The sequence below is a fragment of the Megalops cyprinoides genome, chromosome 13 (assembly GCF_013368585.1).
Source record: "Megalops cyprinoides isolate fMegCyp1 chromosome 13, fMegCyp1.pri, whole genome shotgun sequence".
Classification (NCBI taxonomy): domain Eukaryota; kingdom Metazoa; phylum Chordata; class Actinopteri; order Elopiformes; family Megalopidae; genus Megalops; species Megalops cyprinoides.
In genome coordinates this window covers 30,618,438-30,641,369 of record NC_050595.1, presented here as the reverse complement: position 1 = coordinate 30,641,369, position 22,932 = coordinate 30,618,438, and the positions used below count along the sequence as shown (strand labels likewise).

The 22,932-nt window shown below is 42.8% G+C and overlaps 1 protein-coding gene across 1 annotated transcript in view; it reads right to left on the bottom strand.

Moving 5' to 3' along the window:
* LOC118788494 (anoctamin-1-like) overlaps positions 1–22,932 on the bottom strand; it is a 50,806-nt gene that overhangs the window by 3,934 nt on the left and 23,940 nt on the right. Inside the window, exons 11-24 of the mRNA XM_036544512.1 lie at positions 19,762–19,826; positions 19,349–19,483; positions 18,166–18,326; positions 15,480–15,562; positions 14,441–14,452; positions 13,481–13,558; positions 13,079–13,156; positions 11,925–11,999; positions 11,520–11,721; positions 9,657–9,768; positions 7,854–7,911; positions 6,968–7,068; positions 6,225–6,367; positions 1,003–1,155 (exon numbers count right to left, since the gene is read on the bottom strand). Of these exons, the coding sequence (XP_036400405.1) occupies positions 1,003–1,155; positions 6,225–6,367; positions 6,968–7,068; positions 7,854–7,911; positions 9,657–9,768; positions 11,520–11,721; positions 11,925–11,999; positions 13,079–13,156; positions 13,481–13,558; positions 14,441–14,452; positions 15,480–15,562; positions 18,166–18,326; positions 19,349–19,483; positions 19,762–19,826 (1,456 nt within the window). The remainder of the gene's footprint in view (positions 1–1,002; positions 1,156–6,224; positions 6,368–6,967; positions 7,069–7,853; positions 7,912–9,656; positions 9,769–11,519; positions 11,722–11,924; positions 12,000–13,078; positions 13,157–13,480; positions 13,559–14,440; positions 14,453–15,479; positions 15,563–18,165; positions 18,327–19,348; positions 19,484–19,761; positions 19,827–22,932) is intronic.

Sequence of the window (22,932 nt, the reverse complement as noted above, 5' to 3'; positions counted from 1 at the left end):
CTCTTGGCCGGCCTACCTGCATGCACTATTAAACCTCTGCAGTTGATACAGAACGCAGCTGCACATCTGGTTTTCAACCAACCGAGAAGGGCTCATGTTACACCCCTCTTAGTCTCACTCCATTGGCTCCCTGTAGCTGCCCACATCATGTTCAAGGCCTTGATGGTTGTGTACAGGGTGACCAACAAAACTGCACCTAAGTACCTGAACTCACTGCTGCAACCCTATGTTCCCTCCCGACTGCTACGCTCTGCCACTGAACGGTGCCTGGTGGTCCTGTCGCATCATGGCATTAAATCACTATCCAGGACTTTCTCCGCCGTTGTCCCTTGGTTGTGGAATGAACTTCCACACCTCATCCATTTCTGCTGAGTCCCTCTCTGTTTTCAAGAAACATCTGAAGACACAGCTCTTCCGCTCTCACCTGAGCAACTGACACACTTCCCCCCCCATCTCCTATTAAACTGTATTATTAAAAAAATGTAATGGTTTGGTGTAACGGTTTGGTTGTAATGGTTTAAACGTAATGGTTTTGGTTGTAATGGCTTAACGCACTCGCTAGCTTTACCTGCTAGTTGGTACCTCGCCTGGCCACCTTTGGGACTTTGTCATGCAGTACTTCTAATACTGTTGACTCTGTATGGTTTTCATGTGTTTTCACTTTACACTTGTGTTGTATTGTACCCACTCGCTTTCAATAAAAGTGTCTACCAAATGAATAAATATAAATGCAAATGTAACCTACATAGGAGAGGCTAGAGAAACTGCTTCTAGAAGGATGGAATGATATTGCCAACTTCACTCCAAATTAATAATGCTTATGGCTCTGAAGTGAACTCATTCAGCTTCTTATTCTAAAGGTATCTATGCAAACAGAAAAATTTGGCCCTAATACACTGAACTTATCTAACTCTAATGCATGCATAGTTTACAGAGGACAGAAACCCACCAACGTCTTACCCTGACAGTGGTGTATGTAGTGTACAGAGAAGAGAAACCCACCAATGTCTTTTGCTCTCGCAGCTACTGGTCTCCTGAGCTCCGCCACGAATTTCTTTGCGTCCAGACGAATCTCGATGATGTTGTTCAGCAGGGCAAACAGCGGTGCCAGGGGAAAGGAGGCCACAAACAAGGTCACAAAGCCAAACTGGATGACTGCAGAGAGAAGGGCGCAAATACGTTACCCTGAGGTAAACCCATACATACTGAGCCATGCAATGCAACACCACATAACTGTACTTCTAATTTAAATGTGGAAGGCATGTGTGTGGGGGGTATCTAGTCTTGTGTGTGTTCCTTGAGTGACCTTTGTTAACATGGGTGCAGTGTGCAGGGCGTGACTTCAGTGCATTTTGGTGGCTGGAGAGAATGTGAGGGGCTGGTATTTAGCCTGTGGATGGCAATGTATATGGGGGGGGGGGGCGGTTTGTGTGAGGGAGGAGGCCCTGTGTGGAACGCACAGGGAGGCATGATGGGAAGTGCGCCAGGTGGAAAGCTGATCGGCCTGGCGCCCCCACATCCATACTCTCTCCTGACGCCATGCCAGACTCCTGCCAGGCCCGCAGCACTGCTCCGCCAGGTGGAAGGACACTGTGATCCCTGGTGTGACTGAGGAAGGGCGGGGCCTTGGGGGCTGGCTGGCAAGGCAAAAAAAGCCAAGGGGAACAGCGGCACCAGTCCATCATACCAAGCACCCCTCCTCCACACTCCCTGCCTCAGAAAGACTGAGTGATATGGGAATGTACTGCACCTTTCTTTAATGTGCAGACCTGGAGCTTTCATTCTAAGGGACTTATCTAACTGAGAGAAAGCTGTGACGAGGCTGCCTTATAAGTAAGACTGGTATTTATCATGGCCATGCATTTTAACACTTCAGGTGGCACGTGCACCTACACTAAATGTGCTCTTGGCATGAAGATCTGTTTGTGTTACCATAATTCACACCCCACAAAGTGAGCCTGATCCCCCCCCACCACACACCCATACACACACACACACACACACACACACACACACACACACACACACACACACACACACACACACACACACACACACAAATACTCTCAGGCCTGGGAACAATCTAAAGCTGCTTTGTGACAACTTGTGTTGTAAAAAGCGCTATACAAATAAAATTGAATTGAATTGAATTGAAATACAAGATAAAAGTTCCTAAACAAACTGGAAGAAGGTTCTCTGGCTCTACATTTGCCAGAGCGCCTCAGCCATACCCTAAATGCCACTGCAAAAGCAGTATGTTACAGCAGCCGGGAAGCAACAGGTGCCCTCTGGGAAATTTAATGCCGTGGTTGCAAATTTATCCTGGATTATGAATGGGTTCTTTTTTTAAGACCTGGGGACTGGTGTGCATGTTTAAACCTCCAGGGTGTGCATTTATGTTAGGGCTGTCCTGGTTACTGTAAGATTGCGTCCTGATAACAGAGGGGTGCAGCGCTAAGCCGTCGCAATGTCTCGGCATGGGAGGGGAAAGACCGCTGGGGGTGCCTGGCAGTAGAGTAGCAGCTCAGGGCTGGGTATGTTCTACAACACGGGCGTGTTCCTGTTCAGCCCATTCATCGTTCAGCCCAACTGACTGGATGGCGCATACTTTCTCAGGTATCTGCCCGGGGAGCAGGTGGGAACCTTGTTTACAGTGTGTTTGGGTGTGTACCTTTGTGTTGTGTGCCTGTATGTGCCAATGGAAACAACCTCCAAACAAGAACCCATGGTGATAAAATGGACCCTGTTACATCTCCTTCTATGGCCCTCAAAGAAGCAAAAATAGAGACGCCATAAAACACATTTGTAAGCTGCCATGAGGACGGTCGAGGACCGGCTCGTTCCAAACGATCCACTCTGAGATCAGAGCAGTCCAACTGATAACTTGCTTCAGGTCACCAGAGGTTGAACTCTGCTATTACAGGAGGGCAAGTGAGTTTCAGCAATGGGGTGTCAGAGGAGCCTGGGACACGTGGCAAGGGTTAGGTGAGGCTGTCCCTGTAAAGTCATGATTAACGGTACAATTTCAAACAAGTACTTGTGTCTTGGCTGCCTGTTGTAAATAGAGACAAGGAATAAGTCCGTCCACTCTCTCTCAGTGGTGTCCATTGAGATGCTGTGTATAAGAATCTTGCTGACCCAGACTGTTTGGCCCGTTTAGCTGCCGGCTCATTAGCGGGTAGCACAGATCTGGAGACTCAGATTTTGGCTGCCACTGTGGTCATTTTGCCTCATGATTCAACGTGTCCATGCTAACTGTGTGCTACACAGTCTGTCCTGATGCACACTGTAACCTTAGCATTGAGGTAAATCTCCTAACACCAGAGGTGGACACCGCAGCTTGAGAAAGTAAAGGTCCTGCCATATATTTGATCTAGCCATTCATTACACCAGCTGAATTTAATTAGCACAACTCTTCAGCCAGGTAGAGGAGCTAATTAGTGAAATCATCTTGTTTAGTGAATGGCTAGAAAAAATACGTGGCAGGACTTTTACTTTCTGAAGCCGGGGTGTCCACCTCTGCCTAACACCATATATTAGCACTAACGCTGGCCTCCATGCTTGAGTTAGAACAGAGTCCTCGACACCGCCTACAGGGTAATGGATGGTTAGTGTGTGGAAACTAGACCAGATTGGGCCTGAGTCTAGTATACAATGGGACAGGAGATGAATGGGATATCTAGAGTAAAAGGACTTGCTGGGAGATTTGGCCGGGCTTGCAGCAGAAGAATGATCTGTGTAAAACACTGAAGTAAAGAAGAGTGAGTGCGCTCTGAGAAACTCAGAAGGAACAGAAGGAAAATTCACAGCCGCAATCTCTCACCACTCCAAGCACATCTATTCAGAGTTTCAGAAATTCCGATGATCAATCCTCTTTAATTAACTATTCAATTCATTTATGTAATTAATTACTCTGTAATAAATACTGCCATACAATTCTCTTTTTCATTGTAATTAAGATTAATCCCAAGAAAAAAGCAATACATGTCTAAACATAGTCAGAGCCAATTGAAATGCTGGTTCCAATTTTCCCAGAAAAATATATTTCTGTAAAAATGTATCTATAAAAATATGCATACACTTCATTTTCTAACAATTAATACACCTCAAGAACTCATCTTGGTCACTGGCTTGGAAAACAGAATATGTGGATATGGTCATTGTGACTTTCTTGCATTTGGACCTGTGACCAGAAACACAAAAAAATGTGGGAAAACTTATAACGGCACTAATAATGGCTGACCCAAAATATCACTGAAGCCACAAGCCACAAGAGGGAACATGGCCACTTGGATGCTTAGGGCAGGAACATCAATGTCCAGGGTTCACTGGTCAACAAAGTCAAATCTTCTGTTGCCAATGCAGTGGTGTCAGAGCCTATTCCACATGTTGTATGCTAGCTTGGTGCTGAATAACTGCCACTGGAAAAAACGTTGTGCCAGGGCAACAAGGTATTCCAACAGGAACAGGCTGATAGCAGAAGACTCCAATAGTTCATTCAGTCCCACATTAATCTGCTATGAGATCATGGTGGAAAGATGTCATTGACATGCGGCAATGAGAACTTGGACCAGTTCAGATGTGTGATGGTCCACAGCACTACTTGATTGCTCTCTGGCTGTGCAACACTTTAGATGATCTTTTTGCTGCACACTGTCCTTTGATTTTTGCAAAAATAGCACTATCCCATCCATGTATGGCAACCTGCATTTGTCAGACTCAACAGGCACAGGCTTTTCCTGTGTGATACAACCGTCAAACAGTTCACTAGATATGAACCCAAATGAGACCCTACCGGATGTTTTGAACTGATAAAAATCTATTAACGTTCCTAAAAACTTTCATGCTACCTTCACAAGGAGGGAAAAAAAACAACAAATGAGGTACAAATGAGAAAAAAAGTTCCTCAAATATCCCATTGTTAACGAAGTTCAAGGTCATAAATAGTCAAGCTTGAGCACAAGGATTTTACACTGAGTGCAAGGATTTTCATTGTGAGCATTAATTCAGGAAACCTACTCTAGTAACATTCAAGACACTGAATGTGGTTTAGCCATTCTTGTAAATAAAGTAATCTTGAAAAAGATCTAATTTAATTTGGTGTTGGGGAACAGCCAGTAGTTAAGTTCACATACATTAGTTGCTTCTACAGGCAACAGTTGAATTAAATACAACATACAAATCCCCTTGATCTAAATTTTTAATCTTCATAAACACAAAATCAATTCAATCTCTATGTTTGATATTCAGCTGAGACCATCTTGAACAGTAGCAGGTTCTTTGAAATGACAAATTGATTTTCTCTTTGAAACCAAACATACAGGCTAATCAAGATTCACTCACTTGAAGTTTGCCATAATGATCTACCCTGCAGCAATAAAGCAATATGTGGGATAGTTCTAGGAATATTAGGTGGGGCAACACCTTAATCTATTGGCATGCCATGTACTGCACTCTGTTTTGGTACCTGCTTTCATATCTCATTAGCCTCAGGGCAACAGTGACACAATCTGTATACCTGCTGCATAAGTTCAGACATGTATTTGCAGTATACATGGGCAAGTCCATCCAATCGATTAGCAGCAGAGCGATCCTTCACAACTACCAGCTAAAAGAACACCATGCATTAAAACATAACTCCTCTATTTTTTCCCCCAGAAGCTTATGATGAACTTTTACATGCAATGCGATTCCAAAGGTGAGGACGCGTCTGAACGGGTCACACATGGGGCTCAAATGGCTCTGCTATTTTTGACCCCATCACTGCAGGGGTGTGATGGGAAAATACTGTTTCCATTTTCAAACTTGTACAACTTTGGTATGGAGTGTCTTTGACAGGCCCACAGTCGCAGCCTGTGGAGAACAGAAAAGTCTGAGGAGAGGAACATTCTTGTCGTGTTTCAATTATGACTGGCTTGGTACGCACAAGGACTTGATAGGAATTTCAAGCGCACAAATTTGGGTCACGTTCAGAAAGCATTAATATAACAAATGACTTTTAAAAAAGAAGACAAGAATATGCAGTTTGGGATCCAGGTACAACATGCATGGAAAGCTATGTTTCCAAATATAATTCAGACTTTTGGTTACAGGGAAATGCCAGGCAGTCTTGTATAATCTGGCATGACACAGTGAGTACATAGCCTACGAAAGCCATTGTACAGTGCATGTTTAGTGGGTGTCTGACCACAGAGCAGCAGTGTTTGAGTGTAAGTAAGACTTACTCATCTCCATGTACTCAGGGGTGAGGCCAGAGAAAGGCTCCAGGAAATAGTCTGTCTCGTAGCGCTGCAACTTCTTATCATGTTCCTCCTCCTGGAAGGTGCCCCTCTTTGACTTGATGTACCTTATCAGCTTTTTCAGTTTCCTGTGGGGGGGGAGGACACAGCCACAATGCTCTGCATCAGGCCAGCACTGATCGCTAGTGCGCCTGCGCCCCTGTCCTTCCAGGAAGCCTATCTGCCAGGGTTTCACAGCTAGGGATGTGTTTCCGTGATACGGTGCTGTCGCCCAGAGGCTTGGCTTCCTGGGCCGTGGTTACTACTGCTGCTGCTGCTACCGAGAATAAAGTACTTGGTGGCTTCAGGGGGAATCTAGGAGGGAGTGGGGTTGCAGGCCCAGAGTTTGTGCACCCTGAGCTGGTTAGATTTGCTAGGGCACATATACATGGTAGGGTGTGTATGTGTGTGCGCACTTGTATGTTAGCGCGTGCATGAGTGCGTGAGCATGTTAGCATGCGTGTGAGCGTGTGCATGAGTGTCTGCGTGTTAGTGTATGCTTGCATGTGCGATAACATATGCATGTACGTCAGTGTGTATGCTAGCATGTGCGTGTATGTCTTAGTGTGTGCATGCATGTGTTAGTGTGTACGTGAGTGCGTTAGTGTATGCGTGCGCGCACACATGTGTGTTAGCGTTCGTGAGCGCGTGCATGTGTATATGTTAGCGTGCTTGTTCGGGATACTCACGGGATGCCAATCTCAAACAGATTATTCTGGATGAGCTGCTTGCCCAGCATGGTGATGCTGAGCTGGATGCAGAGCTCCATCAGGCAGCCCCCGTGCGCGCACTGTAGGAGGGAGGCCAGACACAGCTGTCACACGCTGACCGACAGAGTGACACTCCTGAGGGCTCCTAATACGCTTCATTAGCCCTGAACCAAACCGAGGCTTATCAAGACCATGCTCAACCAAGGTGAAAAGACAAGGATTCTTGCCTAAATGGGTTGAAGTGTTGCACATTCTGTACACAGAAAATACTGTTTGAGAACAACGCTCAGAAAAAATATTCCTGCGGCATTTAGTGATGCTACACCATCGTCATGTTAACCAATGTTAACAGCTAATTAGCTAACTCATCACCTTAAAGCTTTGTTACTACTATCATCAACTTGGTATCAAGCTGATGATAATGGCTTACTAGTTACACAATAGATTCTGTTGTAATGTTATACACGAGAAAAATACTGCTAGTGGTACAGCTAACATTTGATTAAATGTGTGCTACAGAGTCAGTAGTTGCTGTTGGTTACCAGTCTTCACAGTGAACAGCTGACATCATTTACAGATCTCTGCTTTTCTCAGCAGGGGATCGATTAAATGATATGGCATTTGCACACCCCATGGCGCAATCTTGAATTTCCATTCTTTTTCTAACTCTTTCAGCAAGTACATTTCAACTGAACAGCATCAGCTCTTAAGCTACACATTAAGCACTGACAGAAACTGAACCTGGAAACTTGCAGGTTGCAGGGGAACAGAGGGCAGTGTCATGACATTAAGTGCAGGAAATGGCTAGTCTTTAATCACTTCCTGTAAATACAGCAAATTTGCATTTACTTCTAAAACAAATTACCTCCTCCATGCGGTAAGACTCGAAAACATACAGATAACTTCCTGGACGACCAACAAGCCTTTAGGAAAATGCAGAAGGCAGAAAATGGTTAGGGCTGATCACAAGAAGAGTCTGAAATCAGTTTAAAATGTGTGAAATAACATATCAGATATACAGTCATGTGCAAAATTAAGTACACGGTACAATTAAGTGCACGTGAAACATGGAAATTGTTGACCGTTTCAACATATTTGAACAAGGAAACATTTGATCCTCTTTGAAAGGCCTATTAATAAAGGTGATATACTCCAACAAATGACACATAAAATTGACATTTTGTAGTCATTTTCATAATTTAAATAATCAACAAAACAGATCAGTCACATGGAAAAAGTAAGTACACCCCTACATTTATCAGATCTTCATATCCATAAAATTACAATCAGGTGATCCAGATTAGGTGCCAATGATTAGAACCTCCTTGGGGAGTGCAGGTGGAACCTGTCATCTACATCATCATCTAGGGTCTGGTGTTCTCTTTGCTATTGAAGTGTGTGGTGTTGTCATGCCAAGATCTAAAGAGCTCTCTAAGGCCTTCAGAAAAAAGGTTGTGGATGCCTATGAGTCTGGAAAGGGACTTAAAAAGATCTCCAAATTATTTGAAATAAATCATTCCACTGTAAGGAAAATCATCTACAAGTGGCGTAGATTTCAAACGACTGCCAATTTGTCCAGGACTGGCTGCCCCAGCAAATTCAGCCCAGGAGCAGACTGTTTGATGCAAGTTTCCAAGAACCTGAAAAATTCATCACAGAATCTGCAGGTAACTCTTGCAACTGTTGGTGTCAAAGTGCATGCATCTATAATCAGAAAGAGATTGCACAAATTTGACCTGCATGGGAAGCGTGCCAGGAAAAAGCCTTTGCTGTCCAAAAAGAACATTAGAGCAAGACTACAGTTTGCCAATGAACATATAGGCAAAGACCAGGCCTTTTGGAATGTGCTCTGGACAGACGAATCAAAGATAGAGTTGTTTGGCCACAGTAACAGTACACATGTTTGGCGCAGACCAAAGACAGCTTTTCAGAACCTCATACCAACTGTGAAGCATGGTGGTGGAAATGTTATGGTTTGGGGTTGCTTCGCTGCCTCAGGGACAGGGCAGCTTGCAGTCACTGATTCAACTATGAATTCTGCATCATATCAAAGAGTGCTTGAAGATAATGTGAGGCCATCTGTCCAAAAGTTGAAGTTGAACCAGAAATGGACCTTTCCACAGGATAATGATCCTAAGCACACTAGCAAATCCAAAGAATGGCTCAAAAAGAAGAAGGAGGGTTATGGAATGGCCTAGTCAAAGCCCAGATTTGAATCCCATTGAAATGTTGTGGGGGGATTTGAAAAGGGCAGTACATGCAAGAAAACCCTCAAACATCTTGCAACTGAAGGAATTTTGCATGGAAGAGTGGTCAAAAATTTCAGCAAGCCGAAGTCAGAGACTAGTGGACAATTATGCCAAACGCCTACAAGAAGTTATCTCTGCTAAAGGGGGCAATACTAGCTTCTGAGGGTGTACTTACTTTCTCCACAAAAGAATATTACATCTATTGATATTTTTGTTGAATAAATGATTGAAAAGCTAATTTTCCTTGTGGTTTTATTCAAGTATATCACCTTTATCTGTAGACACTGTATCAAAGAGGGTCAAATGTTTGCTTGTTCAAATATGTTGAACACGCCAACAATTTCCATGGGATGTACTTACTTTTTTACATGACTGTACAAGAAACATACATAGGTCAGGTAAAAAATGGAAGCACCTACCTGCCCCTGAAGAAAGCTATGTAAATAATAGGGGTGAAGGCATTTACAAACTTCAGGATGAATGTCTTGAAGATCAGTCTCTCCTCAAAACTCTTGTCAGACTTTGGCACCTCTGAGAAACACAAACATCATACAATCTTCCCTGTAAGTATTTAGGTGCTGAGCAGAGGTTTAACAATAAAAGTGAAGTAAACTTAATCTTACTTTAGCTATTTATGCTTTTTACTGAATGATGACAAGGACAATGCTTAAGCCTGCCTGAATAATTTCCAGTTACATCTGCCCGAATAATTTCCTCCAGAGAGGACAATCCTATATCTAACAGATAATCTTTTAGAGCTACTATTTCATCTTCAATTGGCAGGTTGCAGATAAAATCAAAATGTCAATCCAAAACTTGCCACATTATTCAACATCACCATTCATTTACCCTCACTGTTCATTTATTTCCATTGCAACTACCAGTAAAGTTTCATTTGTGCCACCAGTACAAAGAAATCGGGTAGCCCAGTAGCACAACAGCCTGTGAATGTTCTTTGTTTTGCATTGCAGAACCTTTCTGAAAAATGTGCCATGCAGGTCTCATCTTGACATCGGGTCTTGAAAATGAAGTGCTACAAATACAAAAGATCTAAACTGTTTCAACAAGTCTTCTGAGTGACCTCAGGATAGCTATGTCCCCTGGTTGAACTATGCAGCCTGTGACTTCACAGTCATGTACAAAAAAAACCTCTTTACAGCAGATCACCTTATACCAGTCAAATGCCAGACATGCTAGCTAATGACACGATCATATTTATTGCTTTGGTAAGCCAGTTGTCATAATAATTCAAAATATTTCAAATGCAAACTAACAGCAGCAATGTTAGACAGAAAAAATAGTAGAATGTCTTTGACATTGTGAGGAGAAACCCTCCATCAGCTGTATTTTGAACAGTAACAAGAATATAAGTATATGCAGCATTTACATACATTTGAAAAACATTACTAGACTCTCATTTTGAAAATGTAATGCTTTAAATTCCACAACTCCAGAGCCAAAGTGTAAATATCTAATTTGTGAAATAAGATGTTAGTATTTGCTATACTGACTGCTTGGAAGAAAAAGATTGATTTCCCCATTTTCTAAACACACCACAGAAAAGGGTTCTCTCAGTTATCACTGCATCAGCAGACAGAAATCAGCCTGTCATCTGTACATGGGCTGGGTTTAAGGGTAGAGAATGAAAGAAAGCTGTAAAAAGAAGAAATCTAATAATACTAAAAACTGACATCTGCAAGTGACAAAGTTCAGTAACAAATCTGATGCCCGATGGTAACAGTATTACTGACCTCATCACAATAAATCAGTGACAAAATTAAAAATGTACCCCTACCAAAGACAACACTTGAATTCTTAAGATAAGGATGCCACTAATTCTCATGATCATCTTATTATGGTAACTCCAATAATTTGAACCAATTCAAATGAGAATATCTAAAACTTAAAAAAAATTCTTGACTTTGAAATCTGAGCCTGTTTGTTCAGGCAAATGACCAAATTCTGAACTGAAAAGCATTCTATCAGCAACCAGTGCTTGCAGGATGAAACCTCAGCTAGTCAAGAATGTCATGCCTTTACTAATGATGCAATCATAATTACACGATTATTTCTGCCAAACACATTCCCTACCTCCTTAAATATTACACAACACTGCTAATATGCAGCCTTTATCATACTGAATTGATACTCCATTCATATTACCCATTTCTGCCGATACACGGCCCTCAGCCTCCATCAGCACCCCTCCTTTCTGCCCATATACAGCCCACAGCCCTGAGCACTGACATAGAATGAAGCTTTTTAAGGGAGGTCAGTCTTACCGAGTGTGGTGAGCCAGCGGGCGATTGCCCCATACACCTCATCTAAGATGAGGATGACCACCAGGTTGATGATGGCGGCGGTGGCCTTGACGGTCACCCGCACATTGGAGCGGGTGGTGGGGTTGGAGCTCATATGCAGGGCGGCCTTGGTGGAGATCCGGTACAGGATGACGCCGAACACGATGGCAAAGGTCACGCCAATCTGAGGGGGAGGAGACAAAAATGGTGACCAGAGGCACAGCTGACAGCATGCTGAAAAAGCAATGGGTTCCATAACAACCAGAATGTGTTGAGCACACAGAGCAAAGGCTTAGGTGAGCTTTAACAATTTCATAAACATAATAATCATTATTTTCAAAATAGTCCCAAATATACAAATTATCAACAGAAACATGGAAGGCTTACCATTAACAACATCATTACTAAGTTGGTCATATAGGCGGGAAGTCTGTCTCTGCAAGTTAGCTTTTCTTTCTCTGTCTGAGATAAAAAAATGAGCAAGAAACATTGTTTTAGTACAAAGTGTAAAAGCAGGATGTGATTGATGATAATGGCTAGAGTATGCCATCAGTGGAGAAATGTTTTACTGTGTTCACAGACCCTCCATCACCAGTGCAATTAGGCCTAAGAAGCCTGATGGGTTCATTTAACCTCTTTCTAGCTGCATACCTCCTCTTCAGATATAACAGCCAAGTCAAAGGGGGTCAGTGCCTTCAGAGAGCCATGCACCGTGCTAACTGAACAGTCACACAGACAGACAGCAAAGCAGACAAATTCATACACAACGCTAAATGCACATACATTTACACAAGCAGTATCATTAAACACGGACACCATGAAAGCACTACTTACACACATGAAAAGAAGATGGCAGTGATGGCACAGTGCACTGCCTCAAACAACACTAAGAGGTGATGTGGGGGAGGTGAGGAACTTCAGCAGTGCTTTGCATTGAATCAATAGGCACAGGAGTGTCAAGGCCAAAATTGTAATATCCTAACTGCCATCCAAATATTCATCAAGGTTTCACTATATTTAGGCAAAAGGCAATGATTTTGATTGTACTGCATTCCTTATATAGATACAACCAAAAAATAGAACTACTGTCCTTTACACAAAAGAGTAAAATTTTAAAAATGGATCAGTTGTAAAAAGGGGTGTCCTGTGGATATTATGTTTTTGATAGTAACTTTCCATTCCATAAAAATAACCAAAAACATACCGCAAGCAGGTTTATGGTCTCCCAAACGATACTTCCACAACAAAATGCTGATAATCCAAATCTGGCATTAAAAGCCAAATCGTATTTCTGTACAGTCAATTGTCAGGCCTTGCTGGACATCATTTGTCTGATTACTGAAAAGTTTCCCTCCACAGCTATGAAAGGTAAAATGCAAGTATACAACACAGCATTAGCAAAATACTGTGCATTTATTTCACTTTAATTGATTTTATGAGTGTCCCTCTATGGATGACCACATTTTCGCCTTGACAGACTGGCGTGGGGGAGGGGAGGGTGCTGGGGTGGGGAGGGTAGTGGGAGAGTACATTGAAAATACCAGCTTGAGCCCAGCCATGGCTGTTTGAACAGTCTCCTTCCATTTGTTTGTGGGCTCCTCCACTATCTCCGGAGGCTTCTAACCGTCGGGGGGATACGAATGCACCCAGCCCGAGAGGGTCAAATACACAACCAAGGAAATAAAAGAAAACATGACAAACACCCTAGGTGTGTGAAACACACTGCTGATAAAAGTGTGAGGCAGTTTACATTAAGAGCCATGGCAGAATATGGGACAAAGACTATTGCATGGGAGACAGTTAATTAAAATGCAAATGAGCACACTTCTCAAACATTGTTTCGGTCTGAGTGGGTCAAAACACGCACACATTGGAATACATCCATAGCACCTCGCCTCTCTAAAGAAAGACACTAACATGAATGTATTTTTTAAACCCATTACCGAGATCTTGTGAGACTTTCGTTCCTTTCTCAGTGATTTCTGCATGACACGGAACTCGTATTCTGCACGTGGGTGGTCCTGGGTGAGACAAGATAAGAATTTAAGAAACCCAACAGAATAAAGGGATTACTTTCAGACCACACAACTGTCTGATCGCAGCCTTGATTGGAGATTTCAAGTACACCACAGCCCTTATTTTCATACTGAACCTCATTACCAAACTCAGTTGAGAGGAGTACAAAAGTGAGCACATCCTTGGAAGTTCAGAATACATACTGCCAGGGATGGTCAACCTTAGTCCATGAGGTGCAATTACTATACATTTCATAGGCGCTTTAGCTTTAGGCAAAACACTTTTAAGGCGATTTTTTATCTGCGTAATCTCTGGGTATCTCCATCTTGGGTAGACTGAACACCGAGAAGCCCTGCAGTTCTCATGGACACAGGCTCCCCCTCCCCTGCTTTGAAAAGCTCAGTGTCAAGGTTCCATTAGTGATAAAAACAATCTGAAACCTCCCAAAAAGAAAATCTCTACTGATCACCATCAGTGCTATTTTTGGGAAAAGGTGGGGACTTTGGAGGGAGCTGTAGTTCCCCAGTGTGACACTGTTACATGCCCAGAGGAAAGGAAGGTGTCATAATTGTGTGACAGAGAGGATCTGTGACAGAGGAGATGTGGAAGGAGCAGCCATGAGGGTGCGCTGGAACTGACGGCTGACAGAGAACAGGGCATTGCTGCTAGGCCAAGAACCAAGGATTATTAAGTGGACATCATGAAAGGAAGCTGGAGAGTGTTAATATTGGCCATTGGGGGAGGAATAGAGAGAGAGGCTCCAATATGCTCCCCTGTGATTTACTGCAGAGGAAGAGGCTGGTGTGGAGGAGGAGAGGCAGAGAGGGGAAGGAGATCACCTCCATGAGAGACAGACAGTAAACCAGGTAAATAAATAACGTGCAAACCTTCAGCGCTTCCTGCAGGAAATCCAGGAGAAAAAAGAAAATAACAATAAAAAGAAAAAGTTATGATGCACTCTGGGATTGCACCCATCCCCCTGGATACATACAGACATACACTTATTCTGCAGGGAAAACAAGAACGGGCTGTGTTGCCACTACATTTGGTTACCACAGCAGTCTAACAGGTGTTGAAATACAACTGTTAAACAAAAGAAGCTTAGTCATGGACCCTCAAAACTTTAGGAAAAAAAACATTCTACAAAACAAAATGTGTCATCTTACAAACACAAAATACTGCCTATAATGAGAATGCCTACTAAGTTTGACATGATCACAGCAGTGGAGATGAAGCAGCAGGGTCAACATGAGTCTATGTGACTATGGCCTCCTTGTTATGACTTGGCCTGTGTAGCCAAGCCCTGATACAACAAGTAATCTAATTAATTCACAGTTTACCTCTCTCCATTGCCCTGTCCATACTACACTAACCAATGACAACCACATTCAATCCTTTTTTCCCCATTCTATTTCTCTATCATCAAACCATTGACTCGAACACAGTTGGCATGGATGGCTGTAATACTGTGGAGCATGTTTCAGTAGTAGGCTGTCTAAAACAGCTGTGACCAGTTGGTACATGGATCCCTCACTATGTTTCAAATTCAAATACTGTTTTAGAATGCTTACAAGTAATATGACTGCTAATAAGGACAGGGCAGTTTTATCATTTTCTTGGCAAAGCGCAACAGATTGCATTGTTTACAGTGTGTTGCATTGTTTCTCTGAAGAAAGATGTGAGTATTTCTGAAATGAATAACATAACAGCCTCCATTTTTCCCCATCTGAATCCAATTTGAATTCAAAATACCTATTTAACCAAGTGCTAATACTGACCCAAAGTGACATTTCAAAGTCCTGGTCAGTGGTGGATTCTTCATCACCTAAAGAACATCTGAACAGTCCAGGCACAACTATACCATGTATATGTTGCAGGGTGCATTCAGTTAGCATGCAGAGAGCAGAAACGCTGGCCTTGCCTCACCTCCTCATCCTCAAAGCCGGTCAGATCCCAGATGTAGTTCAGCCTCATTTGCCTTCTCTTCCAGTGCTCCATGAACATGGCCGCTGGAAAGCCAGACCAGCACAGAGTTCACATCAATGTTTAAGAACATTCCCTTAGCCAGAAGCAGTGCACTGATGCTCATTATAATCACAAATGAATAATGATTCCTGCAGACTGTCTACAGTTAGTGGACAACTTGCAGCACTCAGGTTTTCTTTTTCATTTGCTCAGCAAAACCTTTATTCGTTTAAGCTGTAGTGATAATCAAGCTGTCACACTAAGCCCACCACGTGTTTTCATGAAGGCACTAAAGTAGAATTAGTATCAAAATAATATTGCCACATACTGTAGGTTGACTATTTACTGTTTTTTGGCTCCATTCCGTTGGATATCGTAATGGAAACAATAATAGATAATAGATAAAATGTAGCATTTATCCAAAGTGTGATAATACTGTGGACCTTCCGGCATGCACCCTTGACCGGATGGTTGCGGATTCCAGTCCCCAGTGGTACAGATGCTGTCGCGCTTCAGATATAAAGGAATTATCTGAAATGCCAACCACATAATGTGCTGTTGATAAGTGTATCCACTATACAAATAGGCAATGCAGTAAAATCTAAATTTAGCACAAAAGCCCATCATAAAATGTAGGGCACTCTCCGGCTGTCACTGAACCACACTGTACTCCCTTGAGCAGATCTTGTGACCTTATGGCATCATTATGTTAATAATGAAAAAAAAAAAACTGTGAACAGTGAGTCAGGCAGTTATGTAACAGCCTGGCTAATATACACTTCCTTTACATCTCTTTCCTCAGGATAATATCTAATATTGGAAATAAAGCACACACAGACTGGCATATTAAACTGCAAATAAATTCTGGAGATGAACCCCTGTCCCGGCACAGCCTTCGGGTCAATTGCTTCCTGCCTACATGGGAAGGCCTGTGATAATGAGCAGACCTCAGGAATTTGAAAGAAATCGCCTGTTATTCCAGCCCCAGCCTGAGCCCGAGCCGTTACTCCTCCGAGTGTCAGACGTTCTAAAAGTGTACGCCACTTGTGAGCCAAATACTGGCGCTGAGACAGGGGGACAGGCAAGAGAAAGAGAGCAAAAGACTGAGTGAGGGAGATAAAGACAGAGAGAATGGTCAATCCTCTCCATTAATTATAGAGTGCAGCATTAAGTCAGACACTGGCCAAGTAAAATGTCTCTGTCGACTAAATATTTAGATTTAAATTCACACTTCATTGGGTTTTATATAAACACTCCACTATTTTTGCATTTCAAAGGACAGTTCTTTTAAAGAAGTGGAAAGAACTGAGATACATGATTTCGGAGAAAAGGAGTCGCTCTACAAAAAAATGAGGGATGGAATGATGACTGGGGCCTTCAGACCGAGCACATCTATAGTACCCATTGCATTCTGTAGGCTGCTGACACTGGAGCAAAGAACAAAAGCCTAGACAAAACACAAATGAACAGGAACAGTAGAAGCCAGTGTGTTAACTACAGCTCCTAAAGCTATGCTTAGTAAGTCATAAAAAACACCTTAAAAAAAAAAACCCTTTCTAATCTGTGTACTGTTGGGATAAGAAAATTCAACTTAATGGAAGTACTGAGCTCCCATTGGGCTCAGTCTGCAGGCACACACCTGAAGAGCATGTTGAGCCCTAAAAGCCCAGCCTTTGTAGGTTTTATACTTGCTGAGTCATTTAGCTAACAGTGCCCAAGAGTCTGCATGAGTGCAACACAGCTGGCTTTGGTTGACGGGGTAGCAGGGGTTTAAATTGGTAGGAGGTCCCTCATTAGCGCCCATGGCACCTGGAGTTCAAATAATGCCACTAGGTGCATGTAAAGAGTGTACAGGATGCTGCAGTTGGGTAAGCTTAATGTACAATTTCTAATTTCAAGGTTAGGGTCAGAAGGGGGTAAAAAAGTAAAAATTTAAAAATGAAACATTATACCAGTTCATGTATATGTACACGTAAATACACACACACACACACACACACACACACACACAAACACACACACACACACACACACACATATATATGCAGGTAAAAAGATGCATTTGATAACAAGGTTATAAGCACTGACCAGGTGGTTTGTATTAAATTGAATATTAGATTAGCCCAAAAGACTGAGACTCATGAATGCCTACAGTTCCATCCCACAACAAATTAAATGCAAATTTTGGCCTTTGGGAATGAAAAGAAGCTGGTATTCTGCTGCAGGCCTGCACCTAACACATTCAAATGGATATTCAAACTGGGCAAGTCATCGTCCTCTGCAGCGTCACAAAATACTTTCAGTTGACTGGATTCAGGGTGCAGCACATAGGAAAGCATTGCCATGTGAGTGGTTGTACAGACAAGAGTGACTGTGTCATTGGTGTTTAGTGTGATGGAATATATATTCATTAGCGTTTAGTATGAGGGAATGTATATGATATTGAATGTTTAGTGTGAGGGACAATGCAGTTGCATTAGTGAGAATGCAGTCTGAGGGAGTATATGTTAGTGAGTGTTTCCTGTGAGGGAGTATATGTTAGTGTTTACTATAAGTGAGTATATATGTTAGTGAACGCTTAGTGTGAGGCAGAGTACGGTTGCATTTGTGAGTAGGCAGTGTGATGGAACTCCTCCGGCAGACTCACCCCACAGGGCCATGAAGATGGAGAAGAAGACAGTGGCAGGGTTGTCAAAGAGGTGGCTGGCCCTCGCTGTGCCACAGGCTGTGTTCAGCTTCCAGTAGCTGCAGGCCCGGTCGCATAACGGACACATGGTGATGTTATGCCTTGAGTCACAGATCTCCATGCTGGTGAGGGGGGAAAAAAAAAAACAAGGTTTACTCACACTGGATACATTTATTACATATTCTGCTTCCCATTTACACAGCTGTGTTCTCCTAAAGTGTATGCAGTGCAGTATAGCACTGCACATATTACTCTCTACAAGTGTTAATTTAAAGTTAAGCAAAACCTAAATTTCCCAACATTGTCTAATGGCAGAATCACTCATCAATCACCCCAATATTATCTGATGCCAAATGTGTCACGTGATGAATATTTTGCACGTATCCCATGTGTACAACAAGGCATTTGCTGTATGATTCAGGTTGAGAACCTTGCTGAAGGGTACAGCAACAATGTCACCTTATCCCATTCCCCTCAGAGCCATGCCACACAGCTGTCCTGACACTGTTCCTGAGGACGCCCATGACTTGACTATGTGGCACGCATGGGCTGTTGCTATTTGAAACCTCCCAGCCCGGAGGACAACAGATCAAGCGTGGTTGTACAGAGTGTGTGCCAATACTGATTTCACAACAAAACATTTGCGAGCAAACAACCACAGAGGGACCTGTTTTGCATTGTGACTGATGTTATCCTCTGATAGGCTGTTTTGGCACCTAGCCACACCAGCAGCCTCACCATTCTCGAATGGAAGCTGTTTTGGCAGAATACACCAGTCCTTTACAGAGGGTTGTTGTCGTGACTTGCTTATCTGATTGCTGTTCATTGAGGGACACCACTGCAACTGTAGGTGCCATGGAAAGGCACTACTTTTGAGTCTCTCTCCACAGCCTTTCACTATGTTACATTCCAGTCACACAAAGCCTAAATTATTACTCAGGTGCTGCAAACAGTAATAATCTCCTAATTATGTCAGCTAGATGTAAGTGTTTATCCATACTTGGCAGCTGAGGTGTGTCTATTCTGAAACTGAGCTACGAGGTGGTCAAACCAGATTTCTCCAGACTACATTCCATGATTCACTTGGCGAAGAGTGGTATTTTTCCATCCTTTCAGATCCCCATGGGAACACCAGAAGACTGACCTGGGAATGTCGTCATCCACGGTGGCACAACCATACAGGAACACAATGACCCCCACCAGCGAGGCGGGGATAAGCATCTGGGTGTACACCCCCAGCCAGGCGAAGTAAAGGCCAATCTTCTCCCCAAAGTATTTCCTGACAGACAAGGGAGGAATCTCAGTTGCTTAAGTTCAGCAGTGATCAGCAGTTTACCCTATAATTATCAGATAATCTGACTGTCATTATGTCAACAGATATTTATAATACATTAACAACACCGTTGTTTACCTCCAAGTACCAAGCTCACAACAATTCAATGGCCCTTACATGGTTTGGTTTGGCTAAAAGCACTTCTTGGGTGTTAGGGGTAACATCTCAGGTGCTTTTCAGTATGTTCCATGCCTGACCTAGTATTAGCTGGTCTGCAGTCTCACCTGATCAGTCCAATAGGCTGGTACTTGTAGAAGACACTGTAACTTGCCCACTCTTCACGCAAGAGCTGGGGAAAACAAAATAGTTCAATCACTTATGTAACAAACCAATTTAAAAAACTAATCAGGATTTTACGTATCATCAGAGGTGCACAAGATTGGATACTGAATTAAATGTTATGCACTCATCAATAACAAGTGCATAAAATCCAATGCACTGAAAACGTGTTCTGGAGCCCTATTTGTAGTAAAATGACAGGGATTCCAGAAGGAGAGAGGGTGTTTTTTTTTTTTTTTTTTGAGTGGATGGCTGATGTCAGGGCGTAACAGTGGAAATGACAGGGCCAGCTCTGGGAAGGTGGTGTAGAGTGCTGTGACACAGCTGTGTCCCTGTCTGAGAGCAGGCAGCCGGGTGCATCATGAGTGCCAGCACCATTGTCCTCCCTCACTGTGTAACAGCATGAGGACACTCCTGCAATAATACATAAAGCACACTGAAACTACTTTAGCATCCTGACAAAGGTTGTGGTCCAAAATGCATCATGTTTTTAATTCATGCTTTAAGTCAAAATCATCAGAGGTTCCTAAAAGAAGATTCTGAGTGCTGTTGAACACCTCAGTGAGCTGGTGAGGATGTTCCAGATTTCCCCGTCCAAACAGGCTTTACACAGTGGCTTTCTTTACACCTCCTCCCCTTACATTTGGGATAAAGGGCTGACACAATGGAATGAAACAGATATAGCAACATAATTTATTCAAAAACACATGAAGCAACAAATGACTGAATTTTGGTTTTAGTAAAAAAAAAAAAAAAAAAAAAAAAAAAAAATTACAGCAATTCTCTTCTGCAAAATAACAAAAATTAACTAAAGTTCCCCTACCTAACATCTTTTATTTTCCACAGTTGAGTCATGGGGACACTAAGCCTGGATGCGCGCAGTCCCAGGCTGACCTGGCATGTCGTTTAAGTAATGTAATCCGCATGCGTGTGCAAGTGTGATTGTACATGACAGACACACACACATACATTCCTGCAGCACCAATAACAGTGAGTCCTGCTGTCTCCATACCTCTAAATGGACACAGTTAGCCCAAGCACCCCATCCTGTAAGCTGTGTCCTCAGCAATCGTACACAGCGCTTTCTGGCTTTCTCCCACTGTTCCACTGCACCATGTAAGCAACTATATCAATACTTCACAGAGAATGGAATTCTTTCATGTAGTGAAAATTATGAAAAATAAACATTGTTTTTAGGTGGACAAATACAGGCCTCATTCTATGCATTTTATTTTGTATTTCATTCACTTTAAGGATTTCACAGACCTGGCCAACATTTCATTTACTTTGACCTGCCTGCTGATCTTTTGGTAGTAGGGCCTTATTTATTAGATATACCAACATTGAAGCCAAATTTGGTCTATGTATTTGCTTATTACAATGGTCTCCAACACGTCGCTTGCGAGCTACCAGTAGCTTGCTGCCTGTTTTTGAGTAGTTCGCCAAAGGTTCAAAGATTATGTACAAAAAAAATCCAATAACAAATAAATGCACCCTGGAAACCTCTTCCCATTTCAGCCCCCCCCCCCCCCCCCCCCAAAAAAAATCAAAACCGAAATCCTATGAGCATGGATGTTATCTTACATTAAGCGTTTTCCTCTCTATTGATGGCCATTATAAGGGGAAGGCTTAACATCCAATGATCACCAAATTTGTCCGACATCTCACGTCATAAACACATAATGATGTTTTCTATGTTTTCTATGAGTTTGATGTGAATTTAAGATGATTTGATATATTATGTGAGCTTGACACATTGAAATTTGAAAGAACAGAACATACATTTCACATGCTATTGATGTGAATTTAAGATGTTTTTGATCCAAAATGTAAGCTTTGGATATTGACATTTGATACATGTATATACAGAGGGTAGCTTAATTCAGCTGGTTAATGTGATCATTTTGATATATTACTCACACTTATTCACGTAATGTAAGACATGAGTAGCTCTCAGCCATTTTCATTTTTTTCAAAGTAGCTCTCAGATGAAAAAAGGTTGGAGACCCCTGGCTTATTACATTTAATTGAAATTAATGAATTTTAGGTTCAGTTCAAGTGAGTGTAGGTGTCAGTGTATTACATTACACAATCAACTAAGATTTCAAATTTTGTCTTATGGATCTTTTCCCCTAAACCATGAATTTTTATACACAAATATTGTAAGATGGTTTCTTGTAGCAGTAATGTATTGATTATTTGTTTTTAGTAGCATCTGAGGCACATGAGAATAAAGGCTTGGGCAAATCTAGGCTGGAGAGCAATCATAGAGCATGGCAGCAAACGCCATGTGGCTGTGGCCTACATCTACTCTGTTTTTTTCACAGAGTAGCAGTGCGGTGCAGTGCGCTGCCAATATCAGCTGTCCTTTTCCAACAACCCTTCGGAGTACTGGCAGTTGGAAGGAGTCAACCTTCCCTCCAATCTGGCCCTTTAATATGGGTCTAATGAGGGGTGAGCACAGCCCCAAGAGTATGGCCCCATCATCCCTCGTCTCCGCTCTCTTTTCCTGAATGCCGTCCAACACTCCGCAGTGCCACCCGGCCCATGAAGTTCACACTCAGAGCCATGTGATTGGACATGTCCTGGTAGCGACCACTTCCTGCACTGGGTCCAGAGTACCCGGGAGCTGGGGGCACACGTGCTCAGGGCTCTGGTCTCCACTGGCAACAGGCTTGCTGACATTCAGGCAGGACTTAGCTAGCCCTCAGAGGGCAGCAGGTGATGAAACCGCTACCCACTGATGTGAAGCCAGCAGACTGCATTCATCACGCACAGAGAAGACCCACTCTGCGGCTGGGCTACCACTGAAGCAGGCGCCCCTTGCCCTCAATATCAAAATAACACGCTGTTTATTTCCACATCGCTGCTAATGAACCAGCTATGTGCCACTGCCTTCCCAGCAATGTCACTGCTCATGTTTACTGCTCCTCCGAGAGCCGGTGCCTGCTCCTTCACATGGCGCAGATGTTAATGGTGTGAGTGTAAGTGTTCGTGCGCCTTCCGCTCAGGTTTACACATTGTGAATTTATTGAAAAGATAACCAGGAGTTAATCAAGTGAGTGAGAGCCTTCTAAATGTGGATCTGTGTTTGGCTGCCAGGTGAAGTCGACAGA